The sequence below is a fragment of the Alligator mississippiensis genome, chromosome 5, assembly GCF_030867095.1.
Source record: "Alligator mississippiensis isolate rAllMis1 chromosome 5, rAllMis1, whole genome shotgun sequence".
In the NCBI taxonomy this organism is placed as follows: Eukaryota; Metazoa; Chordata; order Crocodylia; family Alligatoridae; genus Alligator; species Alligator mississippiensis.
The window spans coordinates 220529480-220547348 of NC_081828.1; the positions used below are offsets into that span (position 1 = coordinate 220529480).

Consider the following 17869-nt stretch of genomic DNA (forward strand, 5'->3'; position numbering starts at 1 on the left):
CCCAACCCAGATGCAGGGGGAACCTGAGACCCCTCTGAGCCTATGGGACCCTGGGATCCCCCCAGAGCCAAGTGTGGGGGGGACCCTGAGACGAAACCTGAGTCTGGTGCCAAGGAACCCCAAGACCCCTCCAGAGCTGTCAGTGCTGGGGACCCTAAGACCCCCCTGTCCTGGGTACAGGGGGACCCTGAGACCCCCCCCCCAGTCCTGGGTGCTGCGGCACCCCGAGACTCCACTAGAGCCGGCAGCACTGGGGACTCTGAGACACCCCCCCTAGAGCTGGGTGCCATTTGACCCCGAAACCCCACCAGAGCTGGCAGAATTGAGGACCCCGAGACCCTCCCCAGTCAGGTGTGGGGGACCCCAAGACCCAACCAGACCTGGGTGTGGGGGCACTCTGAGGTGCCCCCAGAGCTGGGTGCAAAGGGAACCTGAAACCCCACCAGAGCTGGCAGCGTCGGGGACCTCAAGACCCCAGCCCAGAGTCAGATGCGGGGGGCCCTGAGACACAACCAGACCAGCAGCATTGGGAACCTGTCACCCCCGCCTGTGCTTGGGCTCGTGGTTACGGCCCAGCACTCAGGGGTGCGCAGCCCCTCAGCTCCGGGGTCAGGGGTCGCTGGGTCATGGTCATGGGGGGACCAGGGGGTCGGTTGGGTCTTTGGGGGGGTCTCTAGGCTGGGGGGCAGTAGGTGTCTAGTGGCTGGGGGGGAGCCCTGACACCCCCATTCTGCCTGCTCTGGGGCTCAGGGGTGGGCTGCAGCGCCCCGACCTCCCCTGTGCAGCAGGAGAGACCCAGGCAGGACGAGGCCATCCTGGTGATACCGCAGGGCCCAGCACCCATCGCATCAACTCCCTTGCAATCCTGCGGCCTGCGGGAGGGAGGGGGGTGCGGGGCCGGACGTCTGGTCCTCCGGCCAGGGCTACGTGGGCCGCGCTCATGCTGTGCCTTGCTCCCGCGCAGGCCCGAGCTGACCCCAGAGCGGGAGGACTGCGCTCCGGCTCGGGGCGACGGGCGTTGGGAAGCCTGGGCCGGGCCAAGGCTCCTGTTGGGATCAATGGGCAGGGTGCTGGCTAGGGGTCTAGCCCCCTGGCCCGGCTCAGCCCGTGGGGCAGGCGGGGGGGTTCCCTGTGTGAGCCAGCCCAGCCCCTTCCCGCACGGTCCTGAGATGGCCCGAGCCCCTCGTGGAGCGCCCCGCGGCCACCTCTGCAGGTGCCACAGCGCAGGGCCCCTGCCACGGGTCGGGCCTGGCTCCAGTCTGGACCCTTGGCACCTTGGGGAGGGCAGGGCCGCCCCGCCCCGCCCCGCCGGTCCCAGGCACGGCGCGAAACCGGCCGGCCGCGGTGGAGGGCTGCCTGGGGAAACTGAGGAGCGGCGGGTCGCCGGGGGAGCAGGCACGGGGCGGAGGTGTGGGGGCTCTGGGGAACGGGCCTGAAGCACGGGCACCCCACACACAAGCTGCAGGCTCCGGGGGGCGGAGGAAGCGGTGTCTGGGTGCAGAGCGGGGGGGGGGGGGCACCCCCGATGGCCGCCCGCTTTTCTTCTTTCGGCAAGTGTTTCTTTCCGTCTGCACAAGTGAACGCACACCCGCGCCTGCGGCTCGGCTCCCCGCAGCACCCGCCCGCGGCGGGCCGTGCCGCGCGTGCGGCCGGCGGGGCTGAGCGGGCTCGGGGCTGCGGGCGCGGCCCGGCCCGGCCCGGCCTGCCCGTCTGGGCGCGGCCGCCTCCCCGTGTCCCCGCCCGGGGCTGGGGGGCAGTGCCGGTGCCGGTGCCGGTGCCGGCCCGTCCGGGCAGGGCTGTGCTCCCGCCGCGCGGCCTCCCGGGGACGCCGACGAGGGCTGGCCTGAGCCGGGGGCGGGGGCGGGGCGGGGGGGTCTCCGGCCCTGCGGGTCCTGCCCCAGCAGCTGCTGCCAGCAAAGGGTTAACGTGCGGGGAAGGGGGGACCTGCAGCAGGCGTGACCTGGCGCTGACGTCCTGTGACGTCATGTGTGTGATGCGAGGGGGAGGAGCCGCAGCAGCGGGCCCCCGTTTGCGCTCAGCTCCCAGCAGCCCCCGCGGGGGGCGGGGGGGGGGCAGCGCGGAGCGGTCTGGGTGCAGCCGAGCCCCGCCCGGGCAGGGGGCTCTGCCCTCACACTGTCCGGGTCTGTCTGGGAAGCATCCTGGCCGCGTGCAGTGCAGTGCAGTGCAGTGCAGTGCAGTGGTGGGGGCGGGGCCATCAGAGTCCTCGGCACTGGAGGGGCCATGGGGGACGGGCACGTGAGGAGATGGGGGTGGGCACTGTGGTTGGGGGTTTCTGGAGCCAGCCCGGTCCCCACAGCCCTCAAGGACGACCCCGATGCTGCTCTGAGTGGGGACAGCCGAGGCGCCAGTGCTGGGGCAGGGTCACGGTCCTGGTCTCCCACGTGCAGTGACCTCCATGCTGCCTCCTTCCCCGCAGCCCTGCAGCTGTGGCAGGCGCGTGCACAAGCGCAGAGCAGCGAGAGCCCAGGTCCTGGCGGGGAGGCCTCTCCCGGGGCAGACAGTGGCTGCGCTGGAGCCCGTGGCAGCGCGGCCCTTCCCGCCGCAGCCCTGCTGCAGCCGGAGGTGACGCCGGAGGAGCAGGCCCCGGGGGCTCCGGGCAGGACAAGTCCCTCGTGTCGTCCCGACTGGCACCGGGGACGCTGCCAAGGCGCGGCGGGCGCCACGTATCACCCAGCCGCCGCAGGAGGAGCCGGTGCAGCGCGGGAGATGCGGGGGCAGGCGGTGATGCAGGCCATGCAACCCCCGTCTGGGGCCGGTTCCCCCAGAGACCCCCCAGCCGGGGCCGGGGCCGAGCTCCCCGGCCCAGAGCCCTGGCGCCAGCGCTTCCGGGGCCTGCGCTACCGGGACGCCCCGGGGCTGCGGGAGGTGTGCCGGCGCCTGCAGGAGCTGTGCCGGGGCTGGCTGGAGCCCCAGCGCCGCAGCAAGGAGCAGGTGCTGGAGCTGGTGGTGCTGGAGCAGTTCCTGGCCATCCTGCCCCCGGGCATGCGGAGCTGGGAGTGGGGGCGCAGCGTGCAGACCTGCGCCCAGGCCGTGGCCCTGGCCGAGGGGTTTCAGCGGGGGCTGGAGGAGGACCAGACGCTCCAGAAGACTGTTCCCACCTCCATGTGGTTGCGCGGTGTTGCCTCCCAGCCCCACCTCTCCCAGATCCTGGCTCTCCACTGACAGTTTTCTCTCATTCCTAGATCATGAGTGTGAAAGTCAAGGAGGTGTCCACAGACGAGGTGTAGCCCTGCAGGAAACGGGTGGCTCCTGGCCAGAGCTGCCACAGGCCCGTGGTGCCGACAGGCTGCTGGAGGAGGCAGGGCAGAGGGAAACCCCGGGGCCTCGGGACAAGCCACCCCGTGTCCCCGAGGAGGAGCCCCCGCCCTGCCAGGAGTCAGGTGAGGCGCAGGGTGGAGGCACGCGGGGGCGAGGCTCGAATGTCTGCCCGTGCACGGGACAGGGCTGCGGTATTTGTCCCCCTGTGGCTGGGCTGGGACAGCTCTGGTCCCTGTGGGTGGGCAGTTCCTAGGCTGAGGCCCCTGAGCTTTGTCACTGCACTCAGTGTTCACTTGCCCCCCTGAGCCCTCTGTGCCCAGTAAGGGGCTGGTGCAGGTGATGGGGAAATGAGACTCCCCCGTGGCCTCTGCCTGGTTCAGTTACAGTTAACTCAGGCCTCTGTCCTTGGTGTCAGGGGAATCTGCAACAGGAGACCTGGGAGATGTCAGCAGATGAAAGCACCTGAGGCTGGTGCCCCAGACGAGGCCCTTCCCCAGGAGCAGGTACGGAGCGGTGGTTCTTCCCACTCCCAGGAGCAGGAGGCACCGCTCCTCAGTGGAGAAATCTCTCTGCTGCAACATTTTGATGGGGTCAGTGGTCCAACAGATCAGCTATTCTTGTTCTCCCGGTGCCCCTGGAAGAATTTAACGTGCCCTAGAGAAGACTGACCTTGTATTTCCCTTCCCCCGTCCTTAACATACGGATGCTGATTAGGGCTGTGCAAAGCTTCGGTAGCCGATTTGATTCAGAGGAGATTCAGCCCGATTTGGCGGCCGAATCTCCGAATCCAAATACAATCGAGAGACCCATTACAAGCCCCACATCGATTCAAAGCCTCCGAATTGATTCGGAAAAGATTCGGAGATTCGGCAGGAAACAGACACTGAGAAGAGGGAGGGAGTAGAAAGACAGCTCTGAAGTTGACATCTAGCTGGCCAGTGACTGTGACCTTTCTCTGCGATCCCTTCCAGTCGCAGTGCTCTGGGGGAGGGACGTAGAAACAACATATAAGGCTGTGTGTGAACTCATCCGTGCGCCTTTTGTGAGCTGTCCGGCGTCTATCTGGGCTGCAGCAGCAGCAGCGTGTGAAGGGCTCTGGCTTGGTGGTAGGTAGTCTCTTGCCACCAAGTCCTATCCAGTCCTTTCCTATTTACCCTTGCCTGCAATCCCCATTGTTATCCATTCCTTTCACCTTATTCTTCCCCCAACATCCTCTTATTTGTTCTCGTTAGCCTGCCTTTCTTTTTCCCCCCACAAAAAGAAATCTGTGTTTTCTTTGACAGTGTGTTATCATCGCTGTGCAGGAAAGATGTGGGCAGTGGAGTCCCGCAAGGCTCAGTCCTTGAACTGGTGCTATTTAGTGTCTTCATCAGTGACTTGGACAAGGGCATAGAGAGCACCTTGTCCAAGTTTGCAGATGATACCAAAGTATGGGGCAAAGTTAACACACCAGGCGGTAGGGAACAGATCCAGGTGGGTCTGGACAGGTTGGAAAAATGGGCAGAACAAAATAGGATGCAGTTCAACAAAAACAAGTACAAAGTCTGCACCTAGGCAAAAAGACCCACCAACACACTTCCAGGCTGGCGGGGGGGTGACCTTCTCAGCAGCACAGCAGCGGAAAGGGATCTCGGAGTCATAGTTGACTCCAAGATGAACATGAGTTGTCAATGTGATGAACTGACCAACAAGGCTAACCGCACTTTATCATGCATGAACAGATGCATGATGAACAGGTCCAGGGACGCGATGCTTCCCCTCTATGCGGCACTGGTCAGGCCGCAGTTGGAGTAAGGCATGCAGTTCTGGGCGCCGCACTTCAAGAGAGATGCGGGGAATCTTGAGCGGGTTCAGAGGATGCCACTCGTACAGTTAGAGGCCTGCAGGCAAGGCCCTGTGAAGAGAGACTGAGGGACCTAGATCTTTTCAGCCTTCGCAAGGCAAGCCGATGAACTTCACTTCATCAACCTCCTAGATACAGAAACTTATGGACTCAATATAGACATTATGACACTATAACCTGCCCGACATCTGACTCCTCAGGTGCCTCTTCACTTTTACCTGCTGTGTCTCACCCCCGATGCCTCAATTTACATTTTTCCTGACTGGCTTTCTTGCCTGGAGACCAGCCTCTGGCTCCTTACTACCCATTCCATCCAGGAAGAGCACACACCAACTACAGATGCTTCCTCGACCTGGCAAAGCGTTTTTAAACCCAAAAGTTTGCCAAGATATATTTCTTCAACTATTCAGTTGGTCTAATAAAAGATATCACATCTACTCAAAGAAGCTTGCGTGCCCGTTCGTTAGACCAACACGGCTACAACCAGAAACACAGTTAACACACAAATGACGAGAGTTTTGCTTTCAACAGTTTGAGGTGCACTTACACAGAAGCCCCTGCACCTATCTCCTTAAAACCTGGCAGGCTTCATGCCCTCAGAAGGGGCTACCATCCATGCTGTTTTCTTTCAAATCGGCAAAAAAAAGACAGTTATAAGTATTTAGTGATTCCCTGTTACAGCCTATGGTCGAATCGAATCAGGACAGTGACTCGAATCACCAAATCGAATCATTGTCCCCTGAATCGGCCAAATCCAAATTGAATACTTGCTGCTTCACACAGGCCAAATGCTGACACCGCCCCAACATGCATGGTGTTTCTTTCCCAGGGAGCAGTGTCTCCACAGGCTCTGACATGGTGCTGTGATCATCACCCCATGCTGGGACAGAGTTATTCAGGCTCATCTCCAGCCTCGTATCTATGGAGGTCTATTAGCAGGATCCAGGGGAGACACGTTAGGGGTGCACATGGGTGCACCCGCTGAGCATGGCAGTGCACCCCCTACAAAAAGGCACCCCGCACACTGTCGGCAGCACCTGCGGGCAGTCGCCACTTGCCACCCTGCTGCCAGCACCGCCGGCAGCATCTGCGGGCGGTCCACAATCCCTGCTGGACGCTGCCAGCGGCGGCTGCAGGTGGTCGCTGACCCTTGGTCAGTGCTTGCCACCCCTGCCACCAACAGTGCCGGTGGTGGCTGCAGGAGCTCCCACGTGTACCACCACCATGTTCCTGCCGCCACTCTCCCACCACCGCCGTGCCCCCACAGCCGCCAGGGGCACGAGTCTTTCATGGAAGGATCTGTGGGATTTTGAATCTTCCTTCCACACACTGAAGCCTCCATCTGCCTTAGTCCCAGGCCAGTACAGGAGACGAGCAGGGTTTCCCCGTGCCAGCAGCACCAAGGCTCACCTGTGCCTTCTCTTCCCCACCGCACAGGTGCTGGGGGCCTGCGCAGAGCTGAGCAGAAGCCTGGAGAAGAGCCTGTAACCCTGGAGCTGCACAGGACTTCCCCAGGGAGGCTGGAGGAGAGGGGCTCCCTGACACCTGAGCAAGGCCAAGTGCAAAGGGGGCACAGCAGGCCTCCAAAGCCAGGGGAGAGCTTGTAGTAAATATTTTGGGGAGCAGAGACTGGAAGAGTGACAAGATGGCATTAGCAGGAGCTCTCTCCCAAGGGCAGGTAGCCAAGGGTGCTGGCACAGGAAGGCCTGATCAACATGCATGTAGCTGGGGCTCCCTACCTCTAAAAGTGCTGCCCAGGCTGCCTCAAGGGGCCAAGCAAATGGAACATGATGACCCGGGCTAAGGCCAACAAATGAACTCCTATGTCCACTGCATCTACATTGCATGTCAGCTGAAGAATGGGGCATTTTGCACCCCGATCTGTCATGCTTAAGCTTGCAGTTAGTTGCAGTGCTGAGTAATTGCAGACAGGGCTGTGGGGGCTGGAAGCAGCTGAAACAGGAGAGCGTGATGGTGCAACGCTTGTGACTGCAGCTCTGGGAGCTGTTTGAGGACGTGGCTGTGTACTTCACACGGAAGGAGTGGGAGCTGCTGGAAGACAAAGACGAGATGCTTTACCAGGACCAGATGCTGAAGAATTACCAAGCCCTCCTTTCCCTGGGTAAAGCGCTGGTTCTTGCTTCTCCCTGGAGCTACGTGGACTCAGATGTTTTGTAGTCATGTCCCTGTGTTTCAACAGTCTCATCCTTGTGAATCTTTGGCTGGTGGTTTAAATCAGCTTCCTCCCCGCTGATCTGTCAGTGATCAGACCTCTCTTCATTTCATATTGATAGATCCTCCTTCATTTGATCCACTTGCCTTCACTTGATTCTCCCCCATTTCTGAAGTCCTGGTGTTTCCGTAGTCAGCAGTTTCTGGGCAGCATGATCTCCCTTCGCCTTCTCAGCACATGTATTTACTAACAGATCTTCTTTGGGAAATAATTCTGATTTCCTCCCTCTCTTGCCTAGCATGTCGTGTCCAAACACATTTTCAAATTATAGCGTGTTGAGTTCTGTGATAGCTAAATGCCCTTTCTCCTCCTTTGGTTATGACCCAGCAGAAGTTAACAGAAGTCTTATCAGCTTCTGCTGCTACAACACATGTATGATGCATTTCCTCATCATCTTCTCTAGTGACATGTACACATGGACCCCAGGTACTTCTACCAAGGCCTCACTGGAAGCTTCTGTCCACACTTCCTCCTAACATCTTCATCTTCGCAGACCAGAGACTCTGGCTTTGCTATATTTATGTTAAGACCAGTACTTTCAAGCTCACTCTGCCATTCTCAAAACTTTTCCCGTCCTCTTCGTAAAGCCCCTCTACAGATCTGATGCCTATCACTGTGATAAAAAGACGTGAGCTCAATGCAGGGCCTAGTGAAAACCAGTTTTCCTTTCCAGAGGATCTCTAATACAGGGGCTTCTTCTGGTTTGTGCACAGGGTTGAAATACTTACCTTTTACTAGGTCACTTTGCTTTTCTGGTGCTTTTTTTGCCCTCATTTTTCCAAAAGGATTTCCTTAGGGTAGTGGTTCTCAACCTTTTTTGTACCAGGACCCACTTGTAAACTTCAGTGGCCAGTCCCAACCCAGTAAATCGTTTAATTAGAAAACACCTAGGGCACATAGACATTTGTGGGGAGCCTGCTTTGATGCACTGGAAATCTAGCAAGTCACGTGCGTCAGCAATGCAGCGTGTCTCCGTGCTGAGAAAGTGGCAGCTGTGCACTTTGGAATAGAAGACAAGGTTCTTTGGGTGAATCTGATATCTTTTATTAGACCAACTTAAGTAGTTGGAAAACAATTTTTAAGCAAGCTTTCGTGTTCAAACCAAAGAACCGTGTCTGCCTATGTCCTTAGACCGATACAGCTACTACCTACACCCCTTTGACATAGAACACATTCATAGATTTCATAGAGCTGCGCTTCTCTGCAAAGTACCCTGCCACCAGTTTCTCAGCATGGGGATGCACTGCACTGCTGATGCACATAATTCATAGATTGTCAGGGGCTGGAAGGGACCTTGTAGATCATCGGGTCCCGTCCCCCTGCACTAGGCAGGAAAAGACAGCCGGGGTCAAGTGACCCCAGCAAGGTGACTCCAGTCTCCTTTTGAAGATTTCCAGGGTGGGTGACTGCACCACCACTGCAGGGAGTTTATTCCAGTCTGCACACCCTGACTGTAAAGGAGTTTTTCCTGGAATTGAGCCTGAAGCGGCTTTCCAGGAGTTTATATCCATTGGTCCTGGTCTTCCCCAGGGGTGCCCTGGTGAACAGGTGTTCGCCGAGTTCTTGATGTAGCGGTAAGCCACTACCAAGTCCCATCTCAGCCTTCTCTTTTGTAGGCTAGAGAGGCCCAAGTCCTTCAGCCTCTCCTCATATGGCTTGTCTTGCAAGTCACAGATTATATGTGTGGCCCTCCTCTGGACCCTCTCAAGTTTTTCCACGTCCTTGTTGACGTGCGGCACCCAGAACTGGACACAGTACTCGAGCCTCGATCTCACCCGTGCAGAGTACGGTGGGAGGATCACTTCCTCAGTTTTGCATGAGATGCAGCAGTTGATGCATGCCAGCGTGTTGTTTGCCCTGCTGACCACAGCATCGCGCTGCCGGCTCACGTTCACACGATGGTCAATCACTTCCCCTCGGTCCCTTTCAGCCACGGTGCAAGTCAAATTGTTGCCTCCGAGCCTGTAGGCATGTTGGGGATTGTTTGTCCCCAGATGGAGCACCTTACGCTTCTGAGTGTTGAACTTCATCTGGTTCTGGCCCTCCCAACTCTCCACCTGGCCAGGTCTACCTGTATCTGCAACCTGTCTTCTGGCATGACCGCGCTCCCCCATAACTTGGTGTCATCTGCGAACTTGGCCAGTGAGCTTTTCACCCCCACATCAAAATCATTGCTAAAGATGTTGAAAAGCATCAGTCCAAGCACGGACCCCTGAGGGACGCCCACCCACTGAACTGTTGAGCAATTAAGCTCACAATCTTCCAATTTTTTCCACAAGGATATTGTAGGATACTAGATCAAAAGCCTTTTGGAAGTCTGCGTATATAATGTCGACCTTCTCTCTCGTGTCCAGGTGGCAAGAGACCTGTTCGTAGAAGGAGATGAGATTAGTAAGACAAGACCTGCCTGAGACGAAGCCATGCTGGCTGTTGTTCAGAAGCTTACCCTCAACGAGCATATTGCATATAGATTCTTTAATGAGTTTTCTGAGGATCAGCAGGCGCTTTTAATTAGCACGGCTCCCTAATTAAAAGTACCCAGCACTGTGTCAGGAGCACATGTAAAAATTTCCACAAGTATTTTGCTCCCAAAATACTTGATATACAGTACAAGTTAAAGCAACTCAACAGTTTTAATTTTCAAGACAGAAATCAACAACAAGAGGAAAACATTAAATTACTCCCCAAGTGACATTCATCTTAGATTTCATAGACGTTAGGCCTGGAAGGGACCTCGGAAGATCATCGAGTCCAGCCCCCTGCCCCAGGGCCAGGAAGTCAGCTGGGGTCATAGGATCCCAGCAAGATAAACATCCAGTTTCATCTTGAAGGTGTTCAATGAAGGCGCTTGAACCACCTCCGGCGGCAGGCTGTTCCAGACCTTGGGGGCTCGGACAGTAAAGAAGTTCTTCCTTATGTCCAGCCTGAAATGGTCTTGCAGTAGTTTATAACTGTTAGACCTCGTCATCCCTTGGGGCGCTCTGGTGAATAAACGTCCCCCAAATCCTGGTGGTCACCCCTGATAAACTTGTAGGTGGCCATCAGATCACCCCTGAGCCTGCGCTTTTCCAGGCTAAAGAGCCCCAGGGCTCTCAGCCTGTCGTCGTAGGGTCTGCTTCCCTGAGCTCTGATCATGCGCGTGGCTCTTCTCTGGACTCTCTCAAGCTTCTCCACATCCTTTTTGAATTGTGGAGCCCAAAACTGGACGCAGTACTCCAGCTGCGGCCTCACTAAGGCTGAGTACAGGGGGAGAATGACGTCCCAGGATTTGCTTGAGAAGCATCTATGGATGCAAGCCAGCGTTTTGGTCGCTTTACTAGCCGCAGCATCGCATTGCAGGCTCATGTTCATCTTGTGGTCAATCCTGACCCCCAAGTCCCTTTCATCTGTAGGGCTAACTAGTGTAGCACTGCCGAGCCTATAAGGATGCTGCGGGTTTTTCCTCCCAAGGTGGAGAACTTTGCATTTTTCGGTGTCAAACACCATCAGGTTCTCGTCTGCCCATTTCATGAGCCTGTCCAGGTCACCCTGGATCGCCCTCCTGTCCTCGGGTGTGGATGCTTTACCCCAGAGTTTGGTGTCGTCGGTGAACTTGGCCAGTCTGCTTCTGACACCAATGTCCACATCATTAATGAAGATGTTGAACAATACAGGCCCAAGGACAAATCCTTGCGGGGGGGACCCCACTGGTCACAGCGCACCATGACGATTGACTTCCATCAACCACCACCCGCTGGGTCCAACCACAACACCAATTCCTCAGCCAGCGGATCGTGGCGGACCTGAGGCCACAGTTGGCCAGTTTTGCCAAGAGGTGATCATGGGATACCAAACTGAAGGCTTTTTTGAAGTCAAGATACATGACATCAATCTCTTCTCCCTTGTCCAGGTGATAGGTCACCTGGTCATAAAAGGAAATAAGATTGGTCAAGCAAGACCTACCTGCAATTTGCACGATCCAAGTTGCCAGTGCCCCTCACTCCTCACTTGCAGCCCCCAGGCCCTGTCGGTGCCCTGGAAGGCTGCCAGCCTGCAAGGGGAAACCCATGCTTTTGCGTTTTCTTCTGTGACTGTTTTCTCCTCTCATATTTTCTTGTGACCCACTTTTGAGTCATGACCAGGGATTCAGGTTTTCCATTTCCTACGGAAAAACAGAGAAAACCACGGATTTCCTGTTTTTATCAGAGAAAATATGGATTTTACCTTTTAGCAGAGAAACCCGCACGTTTCCCGAATTTGCAAAGAGCTCTGCAGGCTGATTGCAAAAGGGGCGGGATCCCCCAACCTGCCCAGAGGGGGAGGGGGAAGGGGAGAGGGAAGGGGGGGCCCGAGGCTCGCGCTCACCCAAGGCTTGGATCAGGCTCGCTGTTCGTTCCTGGAGCCTGCAAGGTAAGTGGGGTACAGGGGTTGCAGGGCAGGGCTGTCAGGGAAGCTGGCTGGGGGGCGGAAGCAGGGGCGAGGGCAGCAGTGCCCCTCTGTGGGCTGCACACGTGCCACCTGGCCAGACAGGAGGGGGGTTCACGCTGCGGCTGCCGCTGCCCCATGCTGCTTCGCCTCAGCCAAGAAGGACATGGTGGATAAGCTCAAGAGGGCACAAAGAAGGGCCGCCCGCATGGTCAAGGGCATGGAGGATAGGCCCTACGGGGAGAGACTCGGGGAACTGAGCCAGTTCAGTCTGAGTAAGAGAAGGCTGAGGTGTGACGTGATAGCTGTCTGCAAGTACATCGGGGTGAACACCCAGATTTAGGTGAGCAACTCTTCGGGAAGGCACCTCCAAGGAGGATGAGGGCCAATGGACATAAGCTTATAGAAGGTGAATCCAGGCTAGATGCAAGGAAGAACTTCTCTGTAAGGGTCGCCGGAATCGAACACGCTCCCAGCAGAGGTAGTGCGGTTACCAGCCGTGGAGGAGGCTGGACAGGCACCTTGTTGAGCTGGTCTGAGCCCGATAACTTCCTGCCCTTGGCAGGGGACCGGACTTGATGATCTTATGGGTCCCTTCCGGTTCTACAATGCTGTTACTTTTGTGGCATTGGTATGCTCTGGGTGCGTGAGCATGTAGCACTGATTGTGTGACACGTGTGTTCTAGCGAAGGCAGAGCAAAGCCGTGGGCGCTTAGAGCTGGGAGCTAATGCTCTCCTCACTCTGACTGAAGGGAGATGCAAAGAGAAGGCAAACTCCCCACGGAAGTTGTTCTGCTCTTGGGCTTTCTCTCCTTTTCACTCTGTGCTCATCTCCCTCCTCTTGCCCTGGGGCCGGGAAGGACTCCTGCAAGACAGTACAGGAAAAGGAAAAGGAAAATCCATCATCATATGTCCAGACTGTGGCATGCAGACACCATACTGGCAGGGGTCTCTGCTATGTCCATCCAGCCCCTTGGGCACCCACACTCCCAGATGCTTTTAATCTCTGCAGGACCCCCCCCCCCCCAATCCCAAGAAAGGAGGAGTCATAGGGAAAGCAGGAGCTCAGAAAGGGATTGGGGGTCCTTTTGGAAGCAAAGAAACAAACACACAAAAGGTAGCCCAGTCACTTCCCCATGATTACATTTTTCCTCTTTTCCAATGTGATTCTTGATCAGCTTTGAAAAGCACCTAAAACCTTGGGCTTTTTTCTCCTTGGAGTGAAGTAGAACAGAGGGAAGGCTCACTTTTACCTTTTCTTTTCTTCAGGACCTGGACAGAGAGCTTATCTGCTCACACATTGGTGGTTCAATGGTAGCCTTCTTGCCTCCTATGCAGGAGACCTGGGTTCAATTCCCCGTCAATATAGATGTCTTAGGTGAATTACTTGCTTATCTTAAAAACCTACAATAATCCTTGACATAGATGCCCACTTGTAACTTTCCCTCATTTCTTGACTGAAAAAAAAATAAAACATCTTCTGTTTTATGATGCATATGCAGATGTATACACAACTAGCAGTTTTAATATTGTGTGGCACCTTAAAAATATATCATGGCACCCCAGAGTGCCCCATCACCCTGGCTAAGACTCCTCTAGATTATTTCAACAGCACTGAGAGCATGCTACAAATAAAAAGAAGATGAACAGAAGTGCAGCCTTCAACCCATGCATTGCCCAGCAGGGAAAATGAATAGTGCAATAAAGAGAAACCTCATATATCTAATGCCTTAATTTTATTTCAGTCTGCACAAAAATAGATGAGCTATCCATTGAGAAATGCAGTTGGCAGAAAGAGAAGGGGAGCGGAGAATGAGGGACGTTCAAGGCTGGATTCTTGCTGGGAAAGCCTCACTCCCCTATCACTGCTCTTTTCTATTTTCTAGCCCCCTTCACACCTAGCTTGCTTGCCCCTTTACCTTTTTTCGTCTTCAGCAAAACTCTGGGGACTATTACAGAAAGGGTGTTGGCTCTGTACCAGTCCCCATGGAGGGCTCTTTCCCCAGAAGTAAGCACAGATTGCCACAAAAGGCCTTTTTATACAGAAAGTAAAGTTACACCTCGGCAAAGAAGGTCTGCCCCTTCCCCTCCTCACCACCACAACCACAGAAGACTTCACTTCACAGGGTAGATGAGGAACCCCTGAATCACCGGCACACGCAAACATCAAATGGGGCTACTCTAATTACATGAGTATGTGTGAGTGCGGTGAAGTGCAGACTGCTCATCTGCCGATCCTTGATGAGACCTGTATGAAGGAGGACCTCACTGCAGCAATGGAAAGAGCCATCACTTATGCATGATTGTGGGAAAGCATCTAGTTTATGACAAGGACCCGAGCAGATGGAGAGAAGAAGATTGATGCAGCCCAAAACCACATTGACCTTTCATGCAGGCCCATCATACTGCATGAGCCTCTGGTCTACCAAGATTCCCAAGTCCTTTTCCGTAGAGCTGCCATCCAGCTAGGTGTCCCTCATTTCGTATTTGTGATTTTTATTATTCCTCCTGAGGTGCAGCACCTTGCACTTGTCCACAATGAAAACCAAGCTGGACTGTGAGGAACTACAGAAGGATCTGGCACCATTGAGCAAATGGGCAACTAAATGGTAGAGGAAATTCAATGAAGACAAATGTAAAGTAATGCACGTGGGCAAAAATAACCCAAACTAGACCTACACTAGGGTAGGCTCTACATCAGGTATTACCACACAGGAAAGCAACCTGGGAGTCCCTGTGGACACCCGCTCAGTGCTCAGCAGCCATCAAAAAGACAAACAACGTGTTCGGGTTTATGAAGAAGAGAACTGTAAATGAAACAGATGGCACTATGATGCTCATTTATAAGTCCATGGTGTGTCCACACTTCGAATAGTGCCCAGGTCTGGTTCCCACACTTCCAAAAGGACCTGGAAGAACTAGAGAAGGCCCAGAGAAGGGGAACAAGGATGATGAGTGCTATGGAGGGGTTTTCCTGTGAGGAGAGACTGAAGAAGCCAGGCCTGGTCGGTTTAGAGTAGAGACACTTGAGGAAGGATAGGAGAAGGGTTTACAAAATGCTAAACACAAAGAGAAAGTCAATAGGGATTTATTATTATGTACTAGCTCCCACAATACAAGAACTAGGGGCACAACATGAAACTAGCACACAGTAAGTTTAAAACTGAGACCAGGCAGTTCTTTTCCCCCAGTGTGTCATTGAAGTGTGGAAATCATGGCCACCAGATGCAGTGGAAGCTGAGTGGCCAGATTCACAAGGCATTGGACATGTGCTTGGAGGAAAGGGGCATCAATGGCCCTGGAGCAGGGAGCGAGGGGCACGGGCTCTGCATCAGCCCTGCCTGGACCCGCAGTGCTGGAGGCTGCAGGGAGAGAGGAACAGGAGAAAGCCCTGGTCAGACCTGGTCGCTCTCCCTTCAGCCTCCGCTGTCTGTTGCCCTGTGACAAGCCTGGGCAAGACGGACGTGTGGTCTGACGCCATGAATGGCAACCTTTATGTTCGTACGTTCAGGTTTAGAACAAACAATTCTTCCTCTTGCAGCATGTAGTTAACTTGTGGGACTCACTGCCACAAGATGCCGCACACGCTGACAGCCTAATCGCCTTCACAAGAGGATTAGAGGCATTTGGGCAGGACAGGCCCACTGGTGGGTCTGAAATGTGGTAGTTAGGGCTGCAGCCTCTGTAGGAGGACTTCCTGGGCCTCTGAACACTGTAAGCTGGAAGGGAAGAGGGACAAGAGATGTGCCCTGCTCTTCCCTTTGGCGTCGGCTCCGTGCCCCGTGAGATGGAGGGTGCGGGCTGAGCCGGTACGTCCCATCTCCTGTTCTGCTTCACCTCATGCTGCACAGCGTGGGAACGTGCACAGGACAGAGCTGGAGATGCGCTGTTTACCAGGGCACCCCTAGGAGTAGCTAGGAATAATGGGTACAAACTAGTGGAGAGTAGATTCAGGTTAGACATTAGGAAGAAATGTTTCACACTAAGGGTGGCCAGGATCTGGAACGGGCTGCCAAGAGAGGTGGTGCTCTCACCGAACTTGGAGGTCTTCAAGAGGAGGCTGGACAGGCACCCGGCTGGGCTCGTCTGACCTTAGTCCTTTTCCTGCCGGGGCAGGGGGTCAGACACGATGACCTTTTGGGGTCCCCTCCAACTCTACAAGCTATGAATCTATGCATGAGCAGGGTGACGAGCTGCGTCATGGAGGGCTCAGGGTCTCTGCACTGCTGAAGTTGGCAGAACCAGTTACGCACAAGCAGCCTTCAGCTGGTGATCTTTCCCTAGCTGCCTTGGTAGACACCTGCCCAAGACGGAGCTGGCCGGGTCAGGATTCCCAGCGTCTGAGGTGGCTGCTCTCCCAGCTCAGCTGGGCTCAGCATTGGGGAGGAGTGGCTGACGGCCTTTCCACACCACCTGAACCCGGCTACGCCACCCCTGCCTGTTCCCTGAAGCATAGAGCTGCTGCTGGCAGGGACCTCTGGACCCCTTAGTCCTAACACTACACAACACCCCTGCTGCACAGCTACAAAGCCCATTGCCCAAAGGCACCAGAGCCTCTAAAACTGCCCCAGGAGGAGCAGGGGGCTGGGGCTGGCAGTGTCCCGCTACTGCAGGAATGGTAGAAAAAGGGTTACCAGGCAAGTTTCTCCTCTTTGGCTTCTTCCCTCCTCCCCTCCGGCTGCCTCTCTCCCGCGCAGTTCTTGCTGCCCTGCCTCTGCTCCCTTGTAGCTTAGCCAGCAGGGCGGGCCCAGGGCAGTACCCTGGTGCACCTGCATCACCCTTTGATCCCCGCTCCTCCAAATTGTAAAACCAGCTGCCTGGCAGTGGCAGCACTTCCAGTCAGGCAGCGCTGAGGGAGTCGCTTGACTTGATGGCTCATTTTAATTTTCACCTGTTCCCTTCTACACTCTCCAATCCACGGATGTTAACGACCCACTCTTCTTTTTAATGGTCTGGGTGGTCCACCAGCGAAGCTCTTTGTTCTGCCATCCTGCTGTCTGCTGGCTGGTCCTGGTCATGAAGCTCCTCTTTCACAGCCCTGCAGGTTGCTTTTAACTCATTCCAATAAAGTGATATTTGTTTTAGCTTCAATCTTAAACTGAATCACACAGCCCTATTACTGAAGTTTCTAGTTTATTTTTAATGAGAGAACTGCGTGTTGTTTTATATGTGATGAGGCATCTCACCATCTGTACCCCTTCCCAAAATTCTGGATCTGCCCAGGCTCAGACACACTTCCCCACATGCCAGGATGCTTGTGCCGTGCTGCTGGGACAGTGCCATGGTGTAGTACAAGGAGAGCGGGGCTGGTACATGGTTGCCTGTGCCTGCGACCTGGGGTGTCAGCTGTGGAGGGGACCCACCAGCCAAACGCGGAGGACAGAGTGGCCCTCAGAGCTGCCAGCGCCTCACTAGTGGAGGCAGTAGCATACCAAGGCACCTGGGCCAAGAAGAGCTCTGGGACCCTGCAGTCACTGGCCTTAGGGGAAATGGTGCCTTGGGTGGACTTGTATTTTGGTGCCCCCCCACGCCCGGGCACACCTGCTAGCCCCAGCACCCTCCTCCCCAAGTCAGCAGTGCAGCAGGCAGGCAGGGGCGTGAGGGCACAGTCTGGCAGGGAGGCAGAGCGGCACCGTGGGACAGGCAGGCAGGTGAGCAGTCACCGCTGCTGCCCATATTGCCTGGTCTGGCTCCTGGGCAGCAGCTGGGGGGGGCGGGGGGGTGAGCTGGGCACCACCTCTCCTGCCTGGGGGGGGGATCACCTGGGTTGGGCTGGAGTCGGGAGCACTGCTGTGAGTGCAGGCTGCTCACGTGTGTGCATTCAACTTTGTGGGTTTAGTCCTCCCCTGACCACAGTGCCCACCCATAAGGCTGGCTCTGCCTGCAGCAATGCTGCCCTCAGCCTTGCAAATGCCCCCTTGGGGCTAGCTCCCAAACAGACACAAGGCCTTGCATGGTATGTGCACCAAGGGCAGCCTGGGCTGGAGGAAAAGGCCTCGGACTCCCACAGCTGCTTGCTGGGGACCAGCAGGCTCAAGGACTTCCCCTCCCCGCCACCTCTGCATGCCTGGAGGCCAGCTGAGCAAAGGATGCTGCGCGGAGTCCTGGAG

The 17869-nt window shown here is 55.9% G+C and overlaps 1 protein-coding gene across 10 annotated transcripts; it reads left to right on the plus strand.

Moving 5' to 3' along the window:
• Window positions 1-1292: 1292 nt before the first annotated feature.
• LOC109286047 (SCAN domain-containing protein 1) lies at window positions 1293-13337 on the plus strand. Of its 10 annotated transcripts, none has more exons than XR_009462760.1 (3): window positions 1293-1408; window positions 3204-3401; window positions 3695-13337. XR_009462760.1 is itself a non-coding variant. In XM_059729324.1 (3 exons), exon 1 carries the CDS (start codon window positions 2242-2244, stop codon window positions 3181-3183), a length of 942 nt encoding a protein of 313 aa, XP_059585307.1. In that variant the 5' UTR covers window positions 2197-2241; the 3' UTR covers window positions 3184-3401; window positions 3695-4385; window positions 4563-13337. The 10 variants fall into 10 exon arrangements, 8 of the variants coding, with proteins under 8 accessions (XP_059585307.1, XP_059585310.1, XP_059585311.1 ...); XR_009462759.1 differs by lacking the exon at window positions 1293-1408 and adding an exon at window positions 1955-2141; XM_059729324.1 differs by lacking the exon at window positions 1293-1408 and having other exon boundaries at window positions 2197-3401; window positions 3695-4385; window positions 4563-13337.
• Window positions 13338-17869: the final 4532 nt, after the last annotated feature.